Source organism: Callorhinchus milii, unplaced genomic scaffold, assembly GCF_018977255.1.
Source record: "Callorhinchus milii isolate IMCB2004 unplaced genomic scaffold, IMCB_Cmil_1.0 Scaffold7, whole genome shotgun sequence".
Classification (NCBI taxonomy): Eukaryota; Metazoa; Chordata; class Chondrichthyes; order Chimaeriformes; family Callorhinchidae; genus Callorhinchus; species Callorhinchus milii.
In genome coordinates, this window is record NW_024704748.1 from 15,324,841 (window position 1) to 15,351,589 (window position 26,749).

At 38.5% G+C, this 26,749-nt stretch overlaps 1 protein-coding gene across 4 annotated transcripts in view; it reads right to left on the reverse strand.

Moving 5' to 3' along the window:
- The window catches only part of p4ha1b (prolyl 4-hydroxylase, alpha polypeptide I b), a 40,587-nt gene that overhangs the window by 10,922 nt on the left and 2,916 nt on the right, over window positions 1-26,749 (reverse strand). For 3 of the 4 annotated variants that reach the window (XM_007897533.1, XM_007897537.2, XM_007897531.2), the window contains exons 2-9: window positions 13,412-13,528; window positions 12,416-12,512; window positions 11,365-11,516; window positions 8,578-8,715; window positions 6,857-7,096; window positions 6,118-6,314; window positions 4,886-5,062; window positions 4,171-4,241 (exon numbers count right to left, since the gene is read on the reverse strand). In XM_007897533.1, the coding sequence (XP_007895724.1) occupies window positions 4,171-4,241; window positions 4,886-5,062; window positions 6,118-6,314; window positions 6,857-7,096; window positions 8,578-8,715; window positions 11,365-11,516; window positions 12,416-12,512; window positions 13,412-13,499 (1,160 nt within the window). In that variant the 5' untranslated portion in view covers window positions 13,500-13,528. Of the gene's footprint in view, window positions 1-4,170; window positions 4,242-4,885; window positions 5,063-6,117; window positions 6,315-6,856; window positions 7,097-8,577; window positions 8,716-11,364; window positions 11,517-12,415; window positions 12,513-13,411; window positions 13,529-22,568; window positions 22,633-26,749 lie in introns of those variants that run through there. The other variant, XM_007897532.2, reaches the window with a different exon arrangement.

Genomic DNA, 26,749 nt, shown 5'->3' on the forward strand with positions numbered 1-26,749 from the left:
TGCTGTGAAGAACTGCCTCAGTCTGCGTACGAGAATAGTACTCAAGTTAAGTTTTCTATCCTACACTTTTTATCATTAATTTGTTCTATGTATTTTGCTTTCACTTTTAACATGATTTGCTAAAAAGACAGAAAACTTGTTAGGTTAACAAACTTTATCAAATGGTGATGAGGGATAAGGTCTACATTTTCACTTAATGGTAACTTTTCACTTCAGCTCATACTTCACTTCAGTTTTTTCTATAACATTTGCTTTAGCATTTGACTTCATGCCTCTGTACATACCACTCCCCTGAATTTAAACCCTGAGTTTCAACTTCAAGATCCTCACACCCGTGGCACCTTTCCGACCTTCTCACTCCCCAATCCACCACCCGGGGCCTCTGCTCAACTGGGACCGGCCTCATACCTGTCCCTCGCACCCTCCGCCCCACCATCGGAGCTCATGCTTTCAGCCACTACGCTCCAAAACACTGGAACCCTCTCTCTCAATCCCTCCGCCTTGCCTCCCCTCTCCCAAGTCCCACCTGAAAACTATCCTATTCGACTATGCTTACAGCCACTGCCGACTTCTCCCAGTCTCGGAGTCAGGCTCTGCCACTGTTAAGTGCTCTGAGAAGCTACCCTGTGTGGAGGACACTCTATAAGTACAAGTTGTTGCTGTTGTAGTAAAGGGGATAAAAGTAAGACACTTGGGGATGGTATTAATGACATTGGGCAAATTCATGAGGCAATAGAATCTCATAAAACCATGTGGTACTAATCAGATTTCCTCACACCCAGCCTTCCTCCACAACACCAACAAAACTCCCAAGGTCACAGTTAGTCAGTTTTCGGCTTCCCTTTTGAAGTCAGAATATTCTGCAAAAGTTCCTCCTGATCACCCAAGACCTCTACAAACTTGAATACAATATATGGTATCTTTCCGTCCTCTTACACAACAGACAAGGAAAATTTATTTCCTGGATGAACACATCATTTCTTTGATGCTACAGTTAATATTAAAATGCACATATCAGAATATGACATCTCTTGGGCAATTTGAAACCAGTAATTTCTTTTGACTGCCTATGATTTAAGTACAATATATGCTAAATGTTTATTTTCTGGAGTATACTAACTTTACAAATTGTTGATATCAATTTGCAGTAAGCACAGACACTAACACAGACACATGTTCAACAACAATCAATGCACACGCAAACCCATCAAATTAGCAGATTATATAAAATATAATCAAAATATATAATTAACCATAACAGTGCCTTGAACTATATTCAGAGCAGTAATCTCATAGCAACTTTAGTTTAAATCCCCTCAATTAGTTTGATGGCTGCTAATCATCTCAAGTGGCCCATTATTTTCAAAAGGAGGAACATGCTTACTACCATCTCATCAGAAGAGATTCTATGCAATACTGTCCATTGCATAGATGGACAGGATTGCATAGAATTGATACAATCCTGAAAGTGTAGATTCTATGCAATACTGAATCAGGGAGAAAGAACAAAATAGAAATCACACAGACCAAGCTTCCTGAAGTCAACTATGAACTGAAATGAATTTTCCTTTAGTTGTAACTGTTATTTTTGGAGCTGGTCCAATCTGAGCAGAGCCACACATCATTGCAGTAACACTCTATAATCTTACTGTACACTTCAAGAAAAAGAACCACATGGAAATGTTCCAGATTCTCCACTAACTAACCAAGTTCTGCTTTTACAACATGGACCTAAGTTTTCTAGAGTAAGATTTTAGATTTTTTAAAAATATACATTGGATACATTTTGCTCCCAATTGCCACCCTTACTCTTGCTGGAATATGTACACTGGCGTCAGCAAGTCACTGAACCTGGTGGGTGTTCTTAATGAGCCTGAGCCTAAATAGTAAGTGTCAGCAAGATATTTGACTGTGAAGGCCATTGCTTCCTCTAATTTGAATTCCTCAATTGAAATAAAAAAATAATATTAATAAAAATAAAATTTCTGAATGTATTACAGCATCAGCAATCCTGCAGACCCATTGTGCAGTAATTAATCTGAGACTGGCATTCAACTATCTGGATTCAGTTTAGAAGAATGACCTACATTTTATTTGGCAAAGTTGTAAAGAGAAACTCAAGGCCTAGACCTGAAAATTTCCTTGGAATAATATTTCATGAAAGCTGGGTGTTGGTTACTACTGAATTTTATATGTGCTTTCACCCCTACTCACATTAGGCACTGTTCCACACTACAGATGGCTAACTGCCAATCTTTTCCCTAAGGCCTTCGTCAATGTTGTTCTGTAACTGGTCTCTAAGAAGTGGTCCATTGATGATAATAATCCTTGCATTTGATATAGTGCCTTTTCACATCTTTGAGACGTCTCAAAGCGCTTCACAGAATATACGGTAAAGTGAATTGACTGTATATTTTGTTGGTGAAAGTACATTATATAATAATAAATACATTCTATCTCCTCCTCATTTTTTCCTCCCTGTGAGTAAAATACCAAGCCTCATATTCCTTCTCCTCTTGACTGAGATTGCTGGCCTTTTTAAAAACAAAGTATTTCCCATAATGTTATTTGTTTTAAAGAAGGCCTTGCAATACATCTGCAGTGGTTCAGTGGGTAAATGCATTTCCCAGTAAAAATGAGCTACACAATCTTTCAGCTGCTGAGTTAGCTGAGCTTAGTCGGGGTAGCCGTGAAGGTGCTAAAATTGGTCTCAATACCCTTAGGTAGAGAGGGACAGAAAATAAAGGCAGTCAGGTTTACCATTTCCAATTGTTAGCAGTGACCTCTGCTGGAAAGGGAAAGACCTGATTATGTAATGAGAACACTCTCAAACATGACAAACAGTCATTTGGGCAATGTTCTAGATAACGTTCTACATCACAAAACCATGTACCAGAATGAGTCAGTACCATCAGGAGGAGAAATCTGTAGAAGGAAAAGAAGCCATTCAAGCAACAACAAACAAAGTCAGCGAGACAGAACCCATCACTTTGAGCAACACTAAAATTTCTGCTTCATAGTGGTCTCCTAATTACTGTTGTTCCCAATCCCACAACTCATCAAAACAATAATCCTCAAGTAAGACAACATATATGTGCAGAATGCCCAGGATGGAAGGCAAACAGGCATTTAAAGTGTGACAGCTGCAATTTTTAAATACCTGTCAGCGAGTAAAACTCCACTTTTGTAAATAAAGATGCACCTAAACTTTACCAAAATGAGTATCCTACTAAAATATGCAGATTGTTGTTTTATAACAATCAGGAAGGCATTATTAAAGAAAAACAGCTGGAAAGAATAAGAGATGAAAGAAACCGACAGAGTTGTTAACAAAAAAAAATTGTTAAGTGTAAAACTTTCATTCACTTCACTTGTCAAAAGTTGCAATTAGAATTCACTTCCACCAATTAAGTGACTGGATATGAAAAGCTTTAACCTGCACTGAATACAGTGTTGTTCTATACCTTGTTTGCTTGTTTTGTTCCAGGCATTGGATAATTCAGTATTTTCTTATTTTCTCAGTTATAGCCAGATGCAAATTCAGAGGGATTTAGAATAGTTTGACAAAAAACAAACTGTAAAACCAACAGAGGCACAAAGGTGATGAAGCAACTCACACAGTTGGTGTGTAGGGACCTATCCCAGGTCACTGAACAGTTAATGAGTACCTCACAACTTCCTCTTACCTTTTGGAGACTCTGTAATTCGCAAAGACCAAGTTGCCGGTCATAGGGTCATGCACTGTGGCACGTCTCAGCTACAGAAAGAGAAAGGATAGGTTTAATCTGGTAACAGCTAAACCTCCACTCAGCAGTGGAATTCTGGAAGCTTCCGGCTGGTCAGAGAAAAGAATTGGGTGGGAATAAATCTCGAGATAAATTCCAATTTGGATCCTTTCACTTATTAAAATTGGATTGCATTTAAATTTTCAGTTGGGCAGGGGAACGAGGTAATTTTGTCTGTTTGAGCTGCTTGTTCAGGGTAGAAACACAGGTTCTAATGTGCACATTTGTGATTCTTCAGTGTTTAACAGAACTCGATAACAGAACTCCAGGTAGTTACCTACTTTTCCAGGCCCACATTGAATGGATCAGTTTCTTTGGTATGCCATGTTTAATGAAGTTATAGCAGCTTCACCATGAAGAGGAGCTGAGTACAGCTCTCACTTACCTTTTGCTTATTCTGTAGTGAGCTGTCTCCAAAACTCCCGTAATGGGGTTAGAAATGGTGGCTCGTCTCAGCTGTGGAGCCAACCAATCGGACACAAAAATATTACCAACATATTCCACAAGATGGAAACAAGACCAATGCGAACCTTCCCAGAATACAAAGCCATGGCTTTGGGACGGACGCTCCGGTGGATTCACAGTAACACAACCCAAACTGATGTTTTGTTCCTAGATCGCATATAGTAATCCTTGCATTTAAAATAGTGGCTTATCGAGATGTCCCAAAGCGAATATACTGTAAAGTAGTGTGACTGCGTGTATTTTGTGGCTGAACACGGAAGCCAATTTTTGCGCACAGCCATGTCCCACAAATATCCATCGAGTAAGTGACCAATATTATTTGGGTGACAGTTGGCTTGGACACTGGGATAAACCTGCTTCCGTTTTTGAATGATGCCATGGGATCTTTAACGTCCACCTGGCTTACACTTCCCATAGAATGGGGACTAACGGGATAGGCTCATGACGTTTAGGACATCAGGTTACATGATAACTGGACCAAAGGTTTCTTTTTAAAAATCAAACATGCAAATCAGTAGCACAATGTTTGTTGCCTGCACTAGAAACAATGTAGCATTTAAAATTATATTTTGTTGAGCGCTTCATGCAAAACAACAGTGGCCTGTTGTGTACCAGCAAATAATCCAATTTCTTACCCGTGGCTTTGCAATCTCCTTCACTCGTTCAATTTCCTTATCAGAAATGGCATCCAAGAAACGCACAATACGAGGCTGGTCCCATTCATCTTCCTGTTTCATAGGTCGCAGAATGAACTGTGGATTCTTATTTCCATCAAAATAACGACAAAATAGCTTCTTCTGCCTTTTAGGAGTCTGCAAAGAAAAGGAAACACATTTAAGCAACACTTTAAACCTGTTGGAATATAACAATATAAGGAATTTTTAATGGAATATTATTCAGGATTATGTTATGCAAATCAAACTCATTTTCAACAAAGGGAGCATATAGGGGGAACAATTTACATAACAACATTGACACAAAACCTTCTTAAAGCCATCCTGGTGTGTCAAAGATCACGTACCATAAAGAGAGAGGATCCAAATAAAACAATCCCTCCGCAAACAGCAAAAAGTCTACACAAAGTCACCCATTTAATTATTATACAGCATAACTCTCCTTTTCTATAAAATTTTAATCTGTGAGACCCAGAGTTAATAACTAATGGAATTATTAAATGGAACAGTTTATAGTTTTAATGCTTTTATGACTGAAATTCAATTTACAAGTTCTTGCTTTATTGATGCTTTTTNCTTTTTTAATTGAATTTGGGAATGTTTACACATTCTCTGTAGATAGTGCTACAGCTTTAAAAAGAACATAGTAAGTAACAAAGAAATGTGCAAGAAGGTCATCGACGGTGCTCCACCTCATTGGTCCTAAAGTACAAATTACGTTATTAAATCACAGTGTGCAGAACATTAAACTTACAGTATTCTTCGATGATATTTATCACGGAATTGGGATCCATAAATTTCATTTGTGGACAGGACATAAAAGCTACTTTAATTTCTCGAAGTAATGAAAAGTAATCACTAGGAGACCAAAATTTTTCTGGTTCAGAGCAGCTCGATTATAAAATATCTCATTTTATATAACTTAATGGGCTACCGATCCATTCCAACTTGTACCAGACAGAAATAAATACTGTACATGTTGTCAACACAACTCAAACAAATTCTCCAAGTTATCAAATAGTAAAATCATCACAATTATGCCAGTGGAATTTTGCTGATATCAGCTGGATTCACTGCCACCACAGTTAACTTGCCCAACAACTAACATTTATTAAGGAATATTCATTTAAAATAAAAAGTACAACAGACTGAAAATCATTCATTTTGTCACCTAAGTTAAATCATTTACTTACTAACTTAATTCCTTCTCCACGACACAGCATCTCATACTTCTCTCTCTCTGGTGCCACATTATTGATACGTTCCTTCTTAACATTTGTTGTAATGCTTTTGTTAGTGCTCTGCATTAACCCTTCGTTGTCCCTGTTCTGCTGGGCAATAATGTACTCAAAATATTTCAGATTTCCATTTGCTCTCTGGTGCTCAGGATCTACAAAAATGAAGCCAGTGTTACAGCTTTCACGTAAAAAAACTCACATGGTTCAAGTTAAATACACATTTGCTGAATGGCCGGAGTAGATTGTTAAAAGTTTTAGTGTCCCATTATTTCAATTGTTTCTCCCTTGGATGTCAAAAAGAGCTAACAAACAATGTATAAACATTACTAATACTAACATTATCCCATTTCGACCCATTAAATTTTTTAAAAAAAATAATAGAAATTCAGTGCCGAAAGGTTTTACGCCAACACATAGTGTGACACAACAACAATAAATTACACTTGTATAGCACCACTGACGTCGGAAAGACATCCCAGCGTGCTAGACAGTCAGGGCTGGGGTCAGGAAGGATGGAGGGCAGAGGGATGGGCGTGGGAGGGTGGCCGAAGGTATGGTTGAAGAGTCTTTAAACAAGAGCTGAAGGAGGCAAGAGAGGGGGTGAGGTGGAACGATTGCAGGATAGAGTTCCAGAGTGTGGGGACAGAGATTCACTAAAACTGAAAAAGAGTAGAGGATTTTTGTAATTTCTTACCCAATTTCAGCAACCTCTTTGTGAGCTCTAGAGCCTTGTCAACATCTCCCTGTTGATACACAGAGTAGCTCAGATAATCCAGCACTGTAATCTTGTCAATGGTCGAGATCTCACCAGTATCCAGCTGTCTCAGTGACTGCTCCATCCACAGCTCAGTGTGATAATAATCTGCATCAGAGTAAGTTATTTTACCCAGCTCGAAGCAGTCTTCTGCTGAGAGGGAGGTTTTGTGCTTCACACCTGGGAGAAAACAACCAGCCAGAATTAAAGCACTGCAGAGTTTGATCAGTTGGCTGTAAATCTTGACAGACTATTCTGGTAACAAGTATTGGTCAATCATACTACGCCAGTCAAAAGTAAATACTAAAAAGTGATTGTTTATTGATCTCTAGCCATAGATAGTGAATATACAAGTGTTAATATGCAAGTCATACCTCATCCATTCTCTCAAGAGACTACTGCTGGAAGATATTCAAATATGTTTTTATGCAAGCTTTCTATTCTCAACATTCCTTAAATACTCGAGCCCTATTTAGTAGAATATATATAGCAGAGAATAAATATACGAGGGGAGGGGGAGGAAGAAAGAGGAGAGACCTATGAGCCAAGATTCAGCAACTTTTAAGATGTAACAGACATAATGAGAAGGGGGGAGTGGGGAGAAATATTATACCCATCAAATAGCATTGTGAATTAATTTAAATAGCTTCAGAAAGTTTCCTATGTCAGGATTTTCAGTTGACAGAGCCACGCTGGTCGAAGCTGTGAGTTCAATTACAATACAGTCAGTGTTATTTTGCAACCTTATGTCTATCTACTCGCTGGACTCTGCCAAAGCTGCTGTATGACTGATGCTAGCAAGTATGTCACAGTTTCCTACATTTGCTCTTTCTCACACACACATGCATATTTCTAGCCAAAGTGTGCAGTAAAGATTCTAGCCTTTACTTTGTGCCTCTCTAAGAAAAACACCCTAATAATATAACTCCCATGGAGGACAATGGGCAATGCCGGAACAGGAACACATCCTACCACACCAAGCTCCACTGTGCTGCAGTATGATGCCATTTCATACTGTGACTTTTGCTATTTCCACAGTGTACAGCATATTTATCCTTTGTCAGTTGATGATGAATGTTACGATTTCTAACATGTTTGACATTTGCCTCAAATACTGCTGATCCAGCTTCACACAGAGGAATATGGTCTTTCTCATCTCAAGAAAATTCCTTATATTAAATAAAACTCCTATGCCTGGCTGGCTCTCTGATCAAAGCTAGTGATTCAGTGCCATTTATAAATCTAGCAACTACTAAGCTATGACATTTCTGAGCCCCAGCCCAACATTGAAAGCACTTCCTGCTGCAAAGAGCATCTCTTGACTGCTGATAATTCCCCTCCTCTAGATATGAGTATTCTCTAAAAAGGTACTCAGCCAGCCAGTTTAACTATATGAAACAGGAAAGCACTGACAAATTACACTCAGTCCTCTAGACCAGAAAAAACACTAAAATTTCATCAATGACAAAGGTATGTTGCAAAATGCTGACCTATTAGTACAGCTTCCTGATGTTTGTTTCATTCAGGTTATTTTCTGTGGGAACAATAGGTCTGAACAAAACATATCGCAAAATCTAATTACACACAGTATTGTGTTTTGCTGGCTAAGTGGCCAAATGAATTTGCAATTTTGCCCAAGAATAGTGTTACTTGTTGCTCACCTGGCAAGTTACCCTGAGAGATGGTGTCTGCGTCCAGTTTATATGTATCCTGAAGGCGAATTAGAGCCTTTGCCGCTCCAGTCTGGTCTTGATCATCAGGGAAATGCTGCCTCTGAATGGTAAGGTTTGAAATAAATCCTGCACAGAAACACACAAGGCAATGCATCAAAAAAGATTAAAAGCCTTAATTAAATCTTTCACAGGGTCAATAATAGTACAACAACAACTTGCATTTATTTACTGCCCCTCAAACAAGGTAGCATCCCAGAGCGACTTGAAGATGGGGAAGAAACGGGCAAGGTGAAAGGATAGAGGAAGAATGCTCCAGAGTCTCAGGGTGAAGTGGCTGAAAATGAGGCCAGCGACTGTTAAACGGAGGACATAAGAGACACATGCAGGAGGCTGGAGCCAGTTGAGCGGAGGCAGCAAGTAATCAGTTGGGGGGTAAGCAGGTCAGAAAGGTACCAAGGTGCCAGGATATGAAGGGATTTGAAAACAAGTGTAAGAATCAAACCCGTTAGGCAATAGTGCTTTTGTTGCCAAGGTAGGTGCAGATGAAAATTGCTGATAACACGAATTTAAAATATGTCCTGATCAACATGATAAGCAGAAGATTGGATCTCAGGTCTTATTTCATGCCTCACTTAATCTGAATGCCACTAAACTGGAAAGAACAATGAGGGTTGACTGATTCTCAGATTTTCACATGTGGGAAACTTACTAACTTATTCTGGCAAAGTGGTTTGGTGTACCATTGCAGTGAGTCATTTATTCTCATTGTGCCAATTTTACTAGACAGAAGCCTGGGCTAAAGACTGAAGCTTCCACAGATTCTTTCCACGACATATTTGATTCAGATCCAATAGGACAGATACATATTTACTCATTCCTTTTGACCCTACACCCAGAAGTGACAGAGATCAGCACAATTTGTAGTCATGGGGAAGTCTATATATGGATGCGGTGGTGAATTGCACCAAGGCTCTTTCAGTCACTGAGAGTCACTAGAAAGTGTGCAGAACATGGATCCTGGATAACTCCCTCTGGGAAGTACCTGGATTCTAATTGTTCGACAGGATGTCAAAGAACAAAATGTATTGTAAATGGAAAAATCAGTGAATCAAACCCAAATATTACTTGGTTCAGTATGTGAAGACATCAATATGATTCATATTACAAACCAAATAACAACAATCAACTTCTTCCCACATTTAATAACATTCATATCTCTGCCCATTTTCCAGACACTTCGATCACATTCCAACAATAATTGTCCTTTGTATAAACAGAATTGTCCAATAGTAGAAATAAAAACATGAGATAACTTGTGCGCAACTTTGAATAACTTCAGACTTTTGCCACTATGCAATTATGTATGTAGTTTGCATTCACGTAGCTTAAGTGAGCTAACACTGTATTATCCACACCAATGGTTGGGAACCTCAACAGTAATTTGTGTTTGAATGCTTTTCAGGAGTAAACACACCCATTTCAAGTCAACTGTATCTGCATCAAGAAAAACCATTGATAAAGAAAGTTTGAAAAATGAACAATTTATCGTTGCTCAGCTGCTAAGTCTATTTCACAGCTTGCCAGACATTACCTGAATCGCTATTTGAATAAGAAGTCCATGAAAATATTTCACCGCTTTTATTCCTCAAACAAACAAATGCAAATTCTAGATGAGTGCCCAAATTTGTAATTTTGATTGATTAGGAAATCAGTGAAATATTCAGACATTAATCTTTTTACGTTTTGCATTTCTACATTCCAGGTTGCCGTTCAATTTACAGTATGAAAAGTCCAAACTGCTCTTTGGTGTATAACCTATTTATCGGCCAATTGAACTTTATTGAAAACTCTATGCAGTAAAACTGTGGGCTACTGTATAGTTGAGTTACAATTTTCCCTTTCGTAGTTAGAAACACTTAGCATTTTTGTATAAATATTTCAATATGAACTTCAGCAGTTGTTGGTGGAGTTTATTACACAATGAGGTACAGATGTGAACTACAGGTGAACAGACCTGGTAACATAAACACATTAGGATCAAAACAAAAAATGTGGTGTAGGTTTCTTAGACAAGACAAATACTGTTCATTTGTCGAAACTGGACATCTATTATTTCTCTACAGGGCCCAGACCAGATTTTACAAAGGTCTTATTCAGTACTAATGTGACACTTCATCAAATGCATTTGATACAAGAGGGAAACAGAATTAAAATATTGATTTATTCCATCCAGGAAACATTGTGGAAATGTAGATCCATTTACAAAAATGCCTCAACCTTTCATTGCTGTTTACTTCTCTGCCATATATTATGGTAGACACACATACCAAAAAAGCAATTATTATCCAGAAGTCAAAATTGAGCCTGGCAGCTCCAGGCTGGCTACATTAAATACAATGGCATCACACACTAGTGACACAGACCCAATGTCTCAAGTATCTGAGTTCCTGCTCTTAAATCATGAAGGTACAAACCGTGAGGGAACAGGAAAGACAATATATATCAGGCTGCTCTTTCAACTCTCCTGCCTGAAGGCTGACAAAGGCACTCTTGGTGGATACCTGAAAGAAGGCCCTGCTCTCAGCTCAGGAGGTGTGTGGTTGAAGAAGTGGGTGGGTGAGGAAAACACAAGCACAAGAAAAAAAAATGAAAGAAACAAAAATAGAGAGAATGCAGATCATTAAACAAAACAGGAAAGAAAATAGGATCAAATGGTTTGTGGAGGCCAGATAATTGTCAATCAATGGAACTGAAACTAAAAGATTGAGTACTGACCATCTGACATATCCTTGAGGACCAAATTCTCCAGTTCCTGCCACTCAGTGTTCAATCGCTTGACCAGTTTAAAAGCATTCACTGGGTGTCCAAGGAACCCTTCAGGATCCTCTGTAGCCATCTCAGTAAGTTCATCCAGTTTTGCTGCCCACCTAGGATGATGAAAAAGAATTTATTGCAGGAACTAATAAAAGCTTTATTGATTCGGTTAAAATTATACTTTACTACCAGGCACCCCCAGTGGGTCAGTGGACTACTACACAGTCTTGGTATGCCAATAATTAACCTCTGATAGGAACAAAGATAGTGTCTACACAAAGGGAGGCCATTTGGCCAATGTACTACTACCTTTTTTAATATTATTAATCCCATTTTCTACCTCTTTTTCTATAACCCTTAATTTTTAAAAAAAATTTTTTTACTGGTGAGGTGCTCATCCAGTTCCCTTCTGAATAATTCTATTGATCCACATCAATAATAATATTCCTTGATTTGATAAGAGCTTTATCACGTTGACGCATGCCTTACCGTATGTAATAAGAAATTCCACAACCTAACAACTCTGAGTGAATACATTCACTCTAACTTCTCCCTTCTTTTGTTAACAAATTCAAGTTGGAATCTAAGGCTGGGGGAACTACAGTACTTGTGGGGAAGGGGTAATTTGGTTGCTCTTGTCCTTGATCCATACTTCAAATAGAAAACTATGCATGTTGTAGGAAGTGGAGATTCCTTGCCCAGTATTCAATATACCATGTATGAATGGGTGGGGGGTGGGGGGCTGCAGGAAGACGATAAGACTGGTGATGAACTCGGGTGACTTTTATGATCTCAAGTGCAAACTTATGAATTAAGTTTAGCTACAAACAGGACTAATCTTAATCTATTTTCTTGCAATTTCATTAATGAAGGGTCTATGATCCGTGAACCTGGGTATGTAAGTCACATTTTATTGCCTGGCTTTTTAATCTTCCTGTAAATAGGTACCTTAACCACGTTTTGAAATCAAGGGAAATGCATTTTGTGAAATGAAAGCAAGAAACTGGATTACTGTTTGATTTGAGTAAGTTTGGTCTCTTCAGCCTTGATGTAATCTTTCAGTGAGGTTACCAAATCCTTTTCAGTGTATAAAAGGTCTGTCATGTGTCCTGTTGAAGGGAAGAGAGATTTAGAGAAGACATTTACCAGAAATCATTTATTAGTTAAGTCTTAAATTGATTCAAAACATGACTACATTTCAAAGAATAATTCAGAAAATGGTTTTACAACAACAACTTGCATTTATATAGTACCCTTCACGTGGGGTAGCATCCTGGAGCACTTGATTTACAGATTAATTTAATAAAGAGGGAGGCAAGCCTATATTTTGAAAACTGAAAAACAGACTTTGATAAAGTGGTATACCCAAAGTTTCTCATTCAAACACTGATTGAACTCCTGTGAGTTCCAACATTTCTGTTTTTATGTCAGATTTTCATAATTTTAATTACTACTTGTTTCTTATTCTTTCTACTAAAGGAATTCCAGTAGTCGGGAGTTAAAGACCCAATTTGAGTCCCTAACCCAACTTTAAAGCACTTTCATGCCAAACTAAATCACTATTGTTATGAATTACAACGCTTTAAAGTTTTACTTGGCAATTTCCATATGTTGGCAATCACTTTTTTTTCTTTCCTAACCTACATTAGCACTGCAATACTTCTTTCTCAGTTAGAATGAGCACCTGAAACATTTTGGATTTACAATATCACCAAAAATGTTTTGATGATATTGTTTGCCTACCTCTCTGTAATGCCATATATTGGACCTTTAATACTGCACCACTACGGCAATTTTACTGAAATGGCACTAAAATACTAATTTTAATAAAAGTTTGTCTCTAGAGTTAAAACCTGGAGTGCAAGAGAGACTCTGAGGGAAAGCAATTGTAGCCCTAAATTTTATTTTCTGAAGTCCCAACCTTACCTTTTTGTCCATCGTTCAAATTTGGGTTAAATATGAGATTTCCAAAATAATAGCAACAAACGTGAAAGAAATTCATGCTTACCGATCGAGGTGAAGAAATCACTATAGGCCTGTGTTTGGGAAATCAGAGCTCCCATCCATAAAATACACCAAACCTTTATGCAAACCATGGCTTTGACTGGGCACTGCAGTGGCACCTCTGCAAAAAAAAAACACAGTAAATGGTGATTTAAATGCATAATCATTTCAGAGAGATTGAATACATTAGAATAGCTGCTGCAAGTTATCTGTAAGGAAATAAACTGTCTTGTATGTTATTTTATACCCAGTAAAACAATTAAAAATTGTTTATTTGGCAGTATTTATTTGCTTATAACGACCACAATTTAAAAAGTCACTTTGAAAATACATATCAGTTTAGGTGAAAAATCAGGTAGAAAAGCTACACTGTTCTTACATAAAAAGAGATGGTGTTGTTTACAGATTGCGCACTAGTGTGTGCATTTTTCACACTTGTGAATTCTTTCATTAAGTATTAAGTATGGGGGATGAGGGAACCAATGGACGTCAAATTCTATTTCAAATGAGGAAAATAAACGCAGTGCAGAGATTACAGAGTGACCTATGCAAAGAACATCAAATTACATTTGTAGAAGCCCCTTCACTTTGGGAGGACACCCCAAGAATGCCTCAAACCTTTGATATCACATTTAGATCCCACTCCAAATACTGCAAATTTGGAGCATTAATTTAAGCGATATACAGTTAGTACACACAGCAGGTTTCACTTGTTCTCCCTTTCAGTCTAGGATACAGAATAGCTTAAAGGGATGGTAAACCATAAATTATTAGATCCAAACTTGTCTTCCACTTACACACATGTGGCAATTACAATCCTTAAAATAGTCTGTATTTAGAAACTTCAAAATCTTACCATCAGTATTCTATTTAGACGTGGTAATTTCCCCCGGAAAGAATTATTTTGTACAAAAAAAAACTGACAACACTATTCAATCCTGCATTGTAAGTATTATAAATTCTATGGAGTACACAGGCTGTTGCTGTCAGTTATGACATCTGCCAAAATGCTCCCTCAAATGGAACAAAGCAGAAGCAATAAACAGAATAAGAATTTCGGGCATAAGTCATGGGTATTAGGAGTAAAATTTGAAAAGAGAAGGGAGTTTCTCCTGGTGTCCTGGTCAACAATCCGCCAAATAAGAAATTGGTCACTCATTCCATGGCTGTTTGTGGGACATTGCTTAGCACAAACAGGCTGTCACATTTAACTGCCAAAATACAATGAATCTAGACACTTTACAGCTGTGAAGCGCTTTAAAACAACTACAACAACAACAACAACAAGATTCCATTTATAAAGCGCCTTTCACGTCAGGAGGACGTCCCAAGGCGCTGCACAGTTGGGTCATGACCCGAGCAGGGGGGAAATGGTCAGGGTGAGGGGAGGGAAGGGAGGGAGCGAGGAGGGGGAAATGGTCAGGGTGAGGGGAGGGAAGGGAGGGAGCGAGGAGGGGAAGAGAGTCGAGAGGGGAGCTGAAGGCTCGGTCAAAGAGAAGTGATGAGGTGCCATGCGAATTGTTATTGAAGTAATGCAACAACTGTTAAAGGCCCATCACTGCAGGAAAGATCACAAGGTCTACTTTAAATGCACTGCAATTCTGACTCCACCTATCTCCCATTTCAAACATCACATAGAACCGCAAACCATAATTTGTTGATGTGGAAAATGTGGAAGATGCAGCAAAATAAGAAATAAACTGAAAGAATGCCTCAAACAGCAGTTTACTGCAACTTATCAAACCAAAAAAGCTAGTTCCTCCTCTTTCCCTGCATGTTCCATACATTTGCACACCTCCTGACTGCCCTATGGTTCCAGTCACCTCCATGGCTACTTTGTACCAAAATACCAATGCACATAGAACTCAGAGGTAAATAATAATAATCTTTGTGTCTAATGTAGCATCTTATCACATCGAAACATCTCAAAGTGCTTCAGTTTTTCTGTGAGGTGTTGAGACTGTATTTGTTGTCGAAGGCTATAAAGAATGTCTCTTTGTAGCCATACATAGATACAAAAGCATAAACATTAATGTGTGTTTGGCACTTGCATGTATTTTACATTTCATTCATAGTTTCTTTGGATCAAACTTAATTTTGAGTTCTAATGTAATATATATTCTGATACTGATCATCTTTTTGATATTATATGCAAAACAAATATTTTACCTGAGAATGTGACATACACAACTATCTCTGTGTGAATATAATAATTCTTGTATTCGATATAGCTCTCTATCACATTGCCAATATATCCTAAAGCTCTTCACAGAATTTTATTGTAAAGTGTAATCTGTGTATTTGCACCAATTTGTGCACAGAAATGTCCTACAAGCAGTCAATGAAGTTAACTATCAATTTTATCTGGAGGATCAATGGTCAGGATCCCAAGAGATACTCCCTTCATATCTGCATTTTTTAATCAAATGTTATCAAATAGTTTAAAAAAGTAAACATGCTGCACATTTGTATTTCTCTTACTCAAATAATTTACTGACTGCAATTTGTGAATAACTAAGCTAACATTTCATGTAGTGGATATCAATGGAACATTTTTATAATCAACATACCTCACTTGTGCACAGCCTGCTTCTACAGTACCTCACTGTGCAGTGGAAGAGAATTATTAACATAGAAACATTCCAGCAATACCTTACAATCCCTCCAGCACAAGTCCAGCCACCAATTTTAAAACCTTGAATGATGAATTGTTCAGCTTTTAAACCATGATTACATTCTGTGTGGGAGGTCTAGTAACAAGTATAAAAGTACAATAATATTGCTGCATACTTGATACAAAATAGTGTTCTCTAACACTTAAAGACATGCTTAATTTTATGAGAAATCTTGTACATTTTTCAATCTAAATTTCTTTCTACTACCAAATCAATCTAAGCAAAATTGAAACAAGATCTGTACTTAATATCCCTATCAGATTACCTGGAACAATTCAAGTAGTGCTATTGTCTCTTAATGCCAAGACTTCTCTGGTTTCACTCCAGGCAGTTTATGTATAATAACTTAAACATTCTGGGAGTTAATATGAAATTACAATTACCTCAAGGAAACTGATGACATGAAGTCTCAGTTTGTTGGCCACCTATCAATGGAACAGAAGCTATTGTCTATGAAATGGATTCTTATAATAATAATTCAATATTATTATCAAACCCCCTTTGTTCACATGTAATAACAGATTATAAAGATCCCAAGGCACACATGCCCAAAATGGGGCAAATCCTGGGATTCAAGGTGACAGTTCACCAGGAAACATTCCCATTTTTCCTGATACATTGCTTTCAAAGAAAACAGTTTCAACAGGACACCACTGCATAAGGCTAAAAACATTCCAGTGCTGGTAAACAATGTGAGTTTGTGACCAAGTCTTGATCTATTTCTAGTATGGAAGAGTAAATGCCACTACATTACCACAAACAATAATAATCTGATACATTCAAGTGGACATCGAACAGGACTGACTTGGGCAGAAACTTGATCATAGAAAATGTTGATACTACTATGCAGGAAACATTGGCTGAATCCACTTCCACAAAAAATAAACAGGACATCTGCAATACAGACTTTGGAAGCCAGGTGTAAAGCACATTTATAGTAAAGGGCCAAGTTTCTTAATAACTACTCTAATGAAGGAGGTAGAAGCAGCATGTCGTAAAGAAAGCATTTTATATACAGCAGTTTCTGTATTACTGGAGTAATAAATAATTGGCATCAAAGTCATGGCATAATCACTGGCTCAATATTAAGAATGAGTATGAAAAAGAGAGAATTTTCATATGGATTCTTTAATTCAAAGCAAAAAAAATTAGCATTTTTCTGACCGACTATCAGACTGGTGTGTACGTGGCAGACCAGCAGAGCCCTATTTACATCTGACAACACTCTGCCAGAATGGACACAGAGCTCTTAGCTACCAGCAATAAATGCTGCAGTTCAAATTAAAGGTCTTCAATGGTCCGGACAGACTAAAATCCAACAAACAGGCATCAACTATGAAGGAACAGCTGTGTAAGCAATTGGCAGTTTAGCATTGCAGTAAAAGGGCACTTTTTCCGGAGGTCACACCATTTTCTCTCTCTCTCCATAGGAAACATAGTAACAAGAAGTAGGCCATTCAGTTTCTCAAGCCTATTCCGCCATTCTATAAGATCATGGCTGATCAGTACTTCAACTCCAATTACAAGCCCTTGCCCCATATCCCTTAATACCTTCAGTCCTGTTGCAGTTCAAATCCTTGTGAGATGAGTAAAAATGCAAATGGAAACTACAGCAGATTAAATTATTCCATTAAATAGAAAAAAATAGGGACTTGGCACCCAATATCAGTCACTTATACTGACAGGAATTTGTACAAGAAATTTAAAGGAGTGTTTGATTTTCACTTTAGTTTTTGCGAGGAAATGAATCTTCCCTTTCCTCTGCCTTTTCAGGACATTGCGGCCAAGAGGTCACATCTCATTCCTGAATCCCATCCAATACCCCTTGAGCTGATTACTAGGAGGTCTGCAACAGCAACCGGGGGGAGGGAAAGAAAAAAAACTATCAAACCTTTTAGAGGTATTCTGGATTCAAATGAGAATTTAGGCTTACAAACCAGAGTTGACCTGGCTCCAGAACAGCAGACCGTCTTTGCAGAAGGAAAGCAGACATGTCACACTGGTTGTTAATACTGCCTGCTACAGTGAAATGAATCTGGACAGCAGCAAATATGAATGTTCAGAAACTGTATTCAGACAGGGTTACCCAGATTCAAACCAAATGGGTATTTTGAATCTGAATTATGTTGAATACATTTGCAGAATTGATATTGGTGTTTGCAATTGGACTTTCCTCCAAAATTTAGGAAATGGCTTTTTACAAAGGTCTGACTCTGGATGAGACAAATAGGTTGGTTTCCAGTTGGAAGTTTAACCACCCCACCCCCCACCCAGAGAACTTTCAAAATGCTCTATTTTTCAGCCGTCCGTTCCACTTTTTTAAAAAAAACAAATCTATCTAACTATTTGCTGGGTTTGCAGCAACCAAAACCAGAACACAAAATCCAGAGCTAAATAAACCAATCCCTTCGCAAAACATTATTAAACATTCATCCACCTAGTTGCTTAACTTTTCTTTTCCTCACTTTCATAATAAATAGTTACATGGAAGGAGGAATGAGTTTTCTTTTAAACTTGCCAGGGCCAACATTTTAACGAGTAATATAATAAATATGCAGCAGGCAGCATGAGGACACAGGGTGCCATACCAAAGTACCTGGTATGCGATGCGGTACAACAATCAAAGAAAGGTTACATGCCCAAATGAAGTAGATTGAAGTGGATAACTTATTTCAGCACAATGGTACCTTGAGGTATCCGCTGCTTCCCAAGGTTCTTTTGGTCTGTTTGAAAGTCAGACTTCGCTGTGGCAAAACTATTGTTGATTGCAGTTGGCTTAACTGCACAGTATTTTACGCTAATGCACAATACTGCAAGCATATTAGATCATTGTTGAATCAACAGAATTTCAGTGTTATTTTCACAGCACTGTAAACCTGTTTATACTCATTGAAACCTCCCTCTGTAGAATTAAAGGTTGTGTTCTGTGCACATCTCTGATAGCCAGTCTGATTCCATTTATTAAAAAAGGCTCGCAAGAAACATTTTACAGATCCATAAAAATAATACAAATTTCTGAATATTAACTTGTCAGACCCAACAAGTGGGACACCTGGCAGACTTTTATTTTAAAGTACCTCAAGCAGCCATAAATATGGATAACCGTAGTGTGCTAAAATTTTGAAAACTTTACATGTTAGAAACTAAGCACTGAAACATGTTTGAACATACAGAAAAATGCGCTTTGGTATTTCTGAATGGTTTTAGAATGGCAACTACTGTGCTGACATTATACAGTCTCATTCAGGTGACTGCTATGGCATGAGAATTACAAAACTTTCAATATGACAAGTTAATATTCCTCCATTGATTCAACACCAATGGGAAAGTATTGATTATCCTACATATGTATGATACAATCGTTTAGATCTCATTTTACAGAAGACTCCTGATTGGGGCTTCAACAAATTATACACAAACACAGATGGTGTCTTTATTTTGTAGGCTGAATAATAGATGTACCGTTTACTTGTGCTGCTTGGGAGGGTGGAGAACAATGCAGTGTTATTTTCATGGTAAATGTTTGTGGTCAATATATCTTTAGCAGATGGATTGGATATAGTATATTAGAGAAGTTCAATACGATGTAGTGCATTTTCTTCAAAAACAAAAACTGCAGGAAAATCATAAAGATGCTGAAAAAAACTAAAATTATACAAAATCAGGATTGAACAACTTCAAAACTTCAGTAATTAGGCATTCAAGAGTACACCCCACACTTATACAGTTCTGCTACATTTCTCCAATGGTTGGAAGGCACTGTCTGGTCAATCACTAAGATAAGGACTGTGCTGAATTAGCTGATCCGAGCTGGAACAGCAGTTGAGGCACCATAATTACTCCTTGCCCATTGGAAGAAGGGGAGCGAAAATAGCTAAGTAATTTCTGCTCCTAAGGCACCCCCCACCACACATACACACACACACACAAGCAACCAATGAGAAGAGCAATAAAGCAACAAAATAATGCCCTCACATGATAAAATATTCTTCAAAAACTCATTCCCAAGACATACACAATCTCTGGTTTCTTGAGTAATGGAACCAGAGAACGCCCAGTGCCCATTGAGCCATATTCCAGTTGGAGAAAAAGGAATCAAAAATTGACTAAGAGTGAAGGTATGTGAACAGAAGTAGAGAAGAAAATAAGGCAACGTTTTTGTTTATGAATGTCCATGTCCTCCTTCTAACGGCACTCAACAACTGGCCACTAGGAGATGTGCAAGCGTTGTTTGGATCAAGAATAAATTTGGCCTCCCAAGAGCTAATCTCCCAGCTGCCATTCCATAGAATGCACTGATACTGCAACAATTATCTATTGCAGTCTTGTTATAATGTCAAATCTGGGCTGCCTTGAGAGGGACTCAAATCTGCTGCTTTAAGAAAGTTTGTGAATTGGCCAAATCCTCATTTTTTTTTGTCTGTTGAATTCTATTGGACAAAGGACTGTGTTATTGATATAGACTCAATTCAAGAGAAAAAAGAGCAGTGGAAAAATCTAACTGTTCCAGTGCTATGACCTAGGGAAAGATGAGAGAACCAGATAGACACACAAATACTTAAGTGGAGAGAAGATCTACAGTTTAATCTGTGGTTTTGTGGTGAATTTCGTCATACTTTAAGCACAATCTCCCCTCAGGGAGATGGACACATATTCTTGTCTGTCGTGCAGGGCATTAAGATACTCCAATATCTTGTTGAAGCCACCTGGTTGTTATCAACCACTTTCATTCCCTCCTGGCACATTCTGATCAATTCCTCCTGACAGCACGAATCAAAAAGAAAATTCCCTGCATGGGAAATTGGTATCCTTCTCCAGTGGAATAGTGTATGACAAACTGCACTGTAACTAGTTTTTTTTGCAAGTAATTTTTAATTGAGACAGGAGGAACACTAACCATGAAGTTGATGTGAATATTGGATAGACTACATCGGGGCTTCCTGGTTTGGAAGCAAACTGTATGTGGAGTCAAAATCAAATTAAAGATTGTTTTGTAAAACCAAAGGTGGTTTGGTGTCGACTTTAACAACTGTGTACCTAAAATTGTATTTTTGTACAAGCAAAAAAAATCACTTAATGTTATTTTAAGAAATTATTCACTTTGGATTTGTACAATAAATGCACATACTGTATTACTTTGTTGCTTCCTTGCAAGAAAGCAAATGATTAAAGCGATTAGCGATATTTCGGATTTTTAAATTCGCTGTAACAGGATGGTGATCCCATTTGGAATAAGCTAAGGGAGGGACTCCAAATTTATATCCAATCCTCTCTAAAAAAAGTCATATTATTTGTCTTCACCACTCTGAGTTAGACTGTATTAATACATGGTGAAAAAAGGTAATATATAGCAATAAGTACTGTCCAGTCAGGGGATTGAAACATCTTTTCAGTTTAGTTTTCAAGACTAATATATAATACGAAGAGCTCTCTCACTCTCAAACATAAACGGGAAGATGGGGAAAAGGCACTAAAAAATGCTCGCCTAAGCACAACCAATCCCTTCCTTGGGTCTGGTTCTGGTTCTGGCAAGGGGCACAGGTTTGCAGCAATCTCCAAAGAGTTATGTGAGAAACGTGCAGCTTCTTACATTGCTCAGGGATAGAAGTCATCAGAGAACCTCGAGGGGGGCAAGAAAGAAAATTGCCACGTCCTCTATCTCCTCCTCCCCCATCCAGCACACATTCATACAACTCTACTGAGCCATTGTGCAATCAAATGCCATATACAGCATCTCTCCCATATATATATATATATATATATATATTCACTGCTCGAATCACTTTGCATGACTTTATTTGATACCCACTACTGTACACAATTCACCCTTAAGAGCAAACACATGAGCAGAGATCTCAAACGCATTTCACACTGTGGTTTAAGGGAAGGAGGGGGGTGGTGGGGTTAAAAAAAAAAGACCGAGTTTTTATTAGTTTTTTTGTCTTTTTCGATCACCGTGGCCGAGGAGGTGAAGGTTTCCCTGCGGTGCAGAGCCAGAGCCCTCTCTGCTGCCTGTCGGAGTCATGCAGCTCGAATATTATTCTCCTACCAAACTAATAAAACTCTACTGCGGTTTTTAATATACATATATAAATATACACACACACACACACACATATATACATATACATCATTTCATTAGGAAAGTTTTTTTTTGGGGGGGGGGGGGGGGGGGGAGGGAAACGCCGCACAGTTTGAAGGACTTTAAAACTTTAATCAGCATCAGTCGCATCCGCGGCTCCTGAGGCTGATCCCCTGAAACTGTGCAACAATGTACATTCCCTCACGTCGCTGAGAGAATCGAGAGGCCACACTGTACAGCGCTGGGAGAGAGCACAGCTCTCACACACACACACACACACACACACTGCAGCAGCACAGCACAGCACACACACACACACACACCCCAACACAGACAGACAGACAACAGACAGACAGACAGACAGACGGACACCCTGCAACCAGGCAAATGTTTGGAAGGTTTACCTGAAAGGCTGCAGTGCAGAGGCTGCAGAGGAGAGGTTCTGAGTGCGTTGGGTGTGAGAGGCGAGCAAGGGAGGGAGGGAGGGAGGGAGGAATGCTCTCTCACTCACTCACTCACACTCACTCAGTTATAAACTCACACACAGGCTCGCCTGTAGGATGGGGGAGGGAAGTACCCGCCAGCCAGTCAAACACTTTAACCCTTTCAGATTTTTTTTAACACCCCCCCCACCCCAAAAAAAAAATCAAGATTCCCACCCAACTCAACAGAAACACCCATTTTATTCTCACCACCCTCCCTCCCACCATGATATCCTGCTTAAATATTGAGAGAAGGGGTCAAACGTTACATTAATTCATTTGGTCGCTTCAATCCACCACTGTTTGTGGGACATTACTGTGCGCAATTCGCTGCCTCCTTTCACTCGTATTCTGTAAAGCGTTTTGAGATGTCTCAAAGACATGATAAGGCGTTTATATAATAATAATACTTGCATTTGATACAGCGTTTTTCATGTCTTCTAGACGTCTCAAAGCGCTTCACAGAATATACTCTGAAGTGGATTGACTGTATATTTGTTGGCAAAATGCAGAAGGCAATTGCGCACAGCAGTGTCTCACAAACAGTCGTGGATTGAGTGACCAAATTATTATTACTTTTTTTGAGGGATTATTATCCCTGGAAAAGTGATCCGCCAATCGATAACAACTGGGTTCCTACTAACTGCTAGGTAAACAGAGGCGTGTGGATTAAGGAAACTTGCTCAACATTTCACCCTGCCAGGAATAGAACCCAGGTCATATCAAATCCAACGATCATTATTAGACAGACTGGCATTCCTAGTGTCTCAGATCCTCTCCTGTATATGTTTTTTGGAGCCTGTGCTTCTTTCCCCCCGCTCTTTATGGAATAAAATAAAGTGAAAATGTTAATGATCCAATCTAAGTCTTGTATTCCTCTGAAGATGCATTCCCGATGGGGCCCTTTTTCTCCCTAAACATTCTTTATCAAGTGAAGCGGAGGCACATGTGGGGGTTGACAAAATGGAGCATTGAGTTTAACAGCTCAAGGATGATCTTGCAATATTAATAATAATAATAATAATCCTTGCATTTGTATAGCACCTTTTACATTGGGAGGACGTCCCAAGGCGCTGGACAGACAGAGTTTCGGTGTCTGTCTTGTTTGGCACTTAATTATCCTTTCTACTCCACATCTGCACCATGACCCACTCTGCCTTCTCCCACCTCCGCAACATTACCCGGCTCCGCCACTGTCTCACATCGCAGGGTGCCGAAACCCATATACATGCTTTCATTACAACAACAAGATTACATTTGTATAGCACCTTACATCGAGGCTTGACATGCAAACTCACTGTTGCGGACTGTGGTGTGAGACAGTGGTGGAGCCGGGCGATGTTGCGGAGGTGGGGGAAGGCAGAGCGGGTCGTGGTGTAGATGTGGGATAGAAAGGACAGCTGTGGGTCAAACAAGACAGCCACCGAAACTCTGCCTGTCCAGTGCCTTGGGACGTCCTCCCGACGTGAAAGGCACTATACAAATGTAATTTTGTTGTTGTTGTTGTTGTACAATATTGTACACTCAAAGAACAACATTTTGAAGGGCTCCATAGCCAGATCATCATAGTCACACATTTAAATAAATAGCCATGCTGGTTTATGTAAAACTACCATGGACTCTCACTATCTTTGATAGCACTGGTTGCTGTTATTATTAAATAACAAATAGCCAATAAAAAAAAATTAATGGTGAAATAGCATTAGAAACCACAGAACCATCGGAATTTACAGCACAGAAGAAGGCCCATCGTGGTCCATGCTGGCTCTCATAAGCAATCCTTTCAGTTCCATTTACCTGCCCTTTCCCCAGTGCCTATGCTTACTCATATTGAGATATCTATCGAGTTCCCTTTTGAAATCTAATATGGATTTTGCCTCAATCACAGCTCCTGGCAGGGCATTCTATATCCTAACTATTCTATGAGTAAAAACATTTCTCCTAACCTAGGAGAAACTCTATCTCTGCTATCATTAAGGATGGAGGGGATAGAATTCATACTTGGAATGGGTTGATTCAAGGCTCCAGGATGTCGCTGTAGTGCAGTGGATCTTGTTACGTTAAGTTGAAACATTATTTTCACCGATCCCCTAGCCCAAATCTTTTTTGTTAATGAGGTAAGAGGAAGAGTATATCAAATAGTCATGAACATGAATCGATTGAGATTGAGAGCAGCAATTGGACTGGTGTTACAACAGTGTTACAAAAGTGTCATTAGGAGACTGAATTTCAAGGGCCACAAGCACTCACTGCACTGAATACTCACAATGTTTTTTTTGTAATATATTGTGATATTTTACATTTCTGTTATGAAATGTGTTTTAAACATTTCTGTCCCTAAACCTACACTCTAGAGTTCTGGTAGAGTACTCTAATTCTGAACATTGTACTAAAACTTGCTATAGCCAAAGGTTCATTTCTGATAAGCAAATGTTGTTTGAAAGGGAATTAGTTAAATACTTGAGTAAAATACTGAGGTTACGGGGGAAGAGCAGGTAAATGGGTTCAGAATAGGTAGTTCCAGCACAAGCAAACACCGTGGACTGAGTCCATCACTCTTATGTGCTGTAAGTCCTATATGATACTTAATTACAATAATGTTGCTACAACATAGTGAAATATTCAATAACAACGGTACTCAACTGTTTATTTCAGTTTGATTGAAATGGCAAATTTTGTGACATAATAAACAAAAAGCAATTGTAAATCAAAACCTTTTTTTCTCAGCAGGCTGAGTATTCCACTAGGTATTCAAATCTAAATATGATAATAAATAACAATGAACAACTAAACACAAAATACTGCAGATGCTGGAAATCTGAAACAAAAACAGAAGTTGCTGGGAAACACTGTTTCGGGTCCACGATCCTTCGTCCATTTTACATAGCCCAGTTCTGATGAAGGGTCGTGGACCCGAAATGTTGACTCACTTTCCTTTCTCCATTGATGCTGCCTGATCTGCTGAGTGTTCCCAGGGACTTCTGTTTTTGTTGAACAATGAATAACTATCTAGATTGGGCAGGCTAGATGCTGCCCTGAGGTTGTATGTACATGTACACTGTGCCTGTCATGCATTCATGCAGGTACAAGCCCAAACAATTGCACAATGCTAAAAATCATCCAAGGCCATCTGCACTTAAAATTATTTATTATTTTTCCTAAAGCATTCCTGGCGTAAAAGATGATTAGCAATACATCAGCATAATGTCATTCTAAGAACAACAGCTCAGCATAATCAGACGCAGCTCCTTAGGCAAGAAAGAGAGGCTGCAGAAAATCATTATTCGCGAACCATAAGGTGCTCAATATGGCAAAGGTTAAATGCACATACAAGGGAAAACTGGAATGAACGGTTTCATTGAACTAATCAATGACCGGCTCATAACACAGCGTGTGATGCAGCAAACAATAACAGATTCTGTATTCAAATTAGCCATCCACTGGAACTGGTTCATAGCTCAGAAATCACAAACATTTAAGATTCTAGTGATGAACATTTTGTTCAATTTAATATTATAAATAATGCCAGCTTCATCAATAATAAAGAACGTTGTTATCTTCTGTCCCATCTGAAATTTACTTTTCAAGACCAATTTCTTAATTTATCTCATTTTAAATGAACAGGATATTTTGACATATTTACTTTTTCAATTTGATGTAGGGTTATCTAATCTAAAAGAGTAGGGTCACCTCCATTTTCAAAAACACTTTACAAATATATCAAGTGCACATCGCTTTGGTGGTGAATGTTTTTTGGGATAACTTCAATGATGTAAAAAAAAGCACTTTGTTGAGCTAGTTGGGAGGAGAGGGACGAACACATAAATTTACAAAGAACATTAATCTACTGAAACAATTAAGGTTAAACAATGGATTCCAATGCCAACGTGTACTTACTGTACTGAATGCTAACATTTAATGAGCCTTTTGTGCAGGATCTTTGCAAATCATCCAAATGGGCAAACATGTGCTCCCATATTCAAGGACAACAGAACTGTACCTGGCAATCACAGACCCAAAAGTCTGAGGTGAATTACTTGAAATCTAATGAATCAATCAACAGAAGTAAACTAGAAGATTACCTGAGTGAAACTAACCTGAAT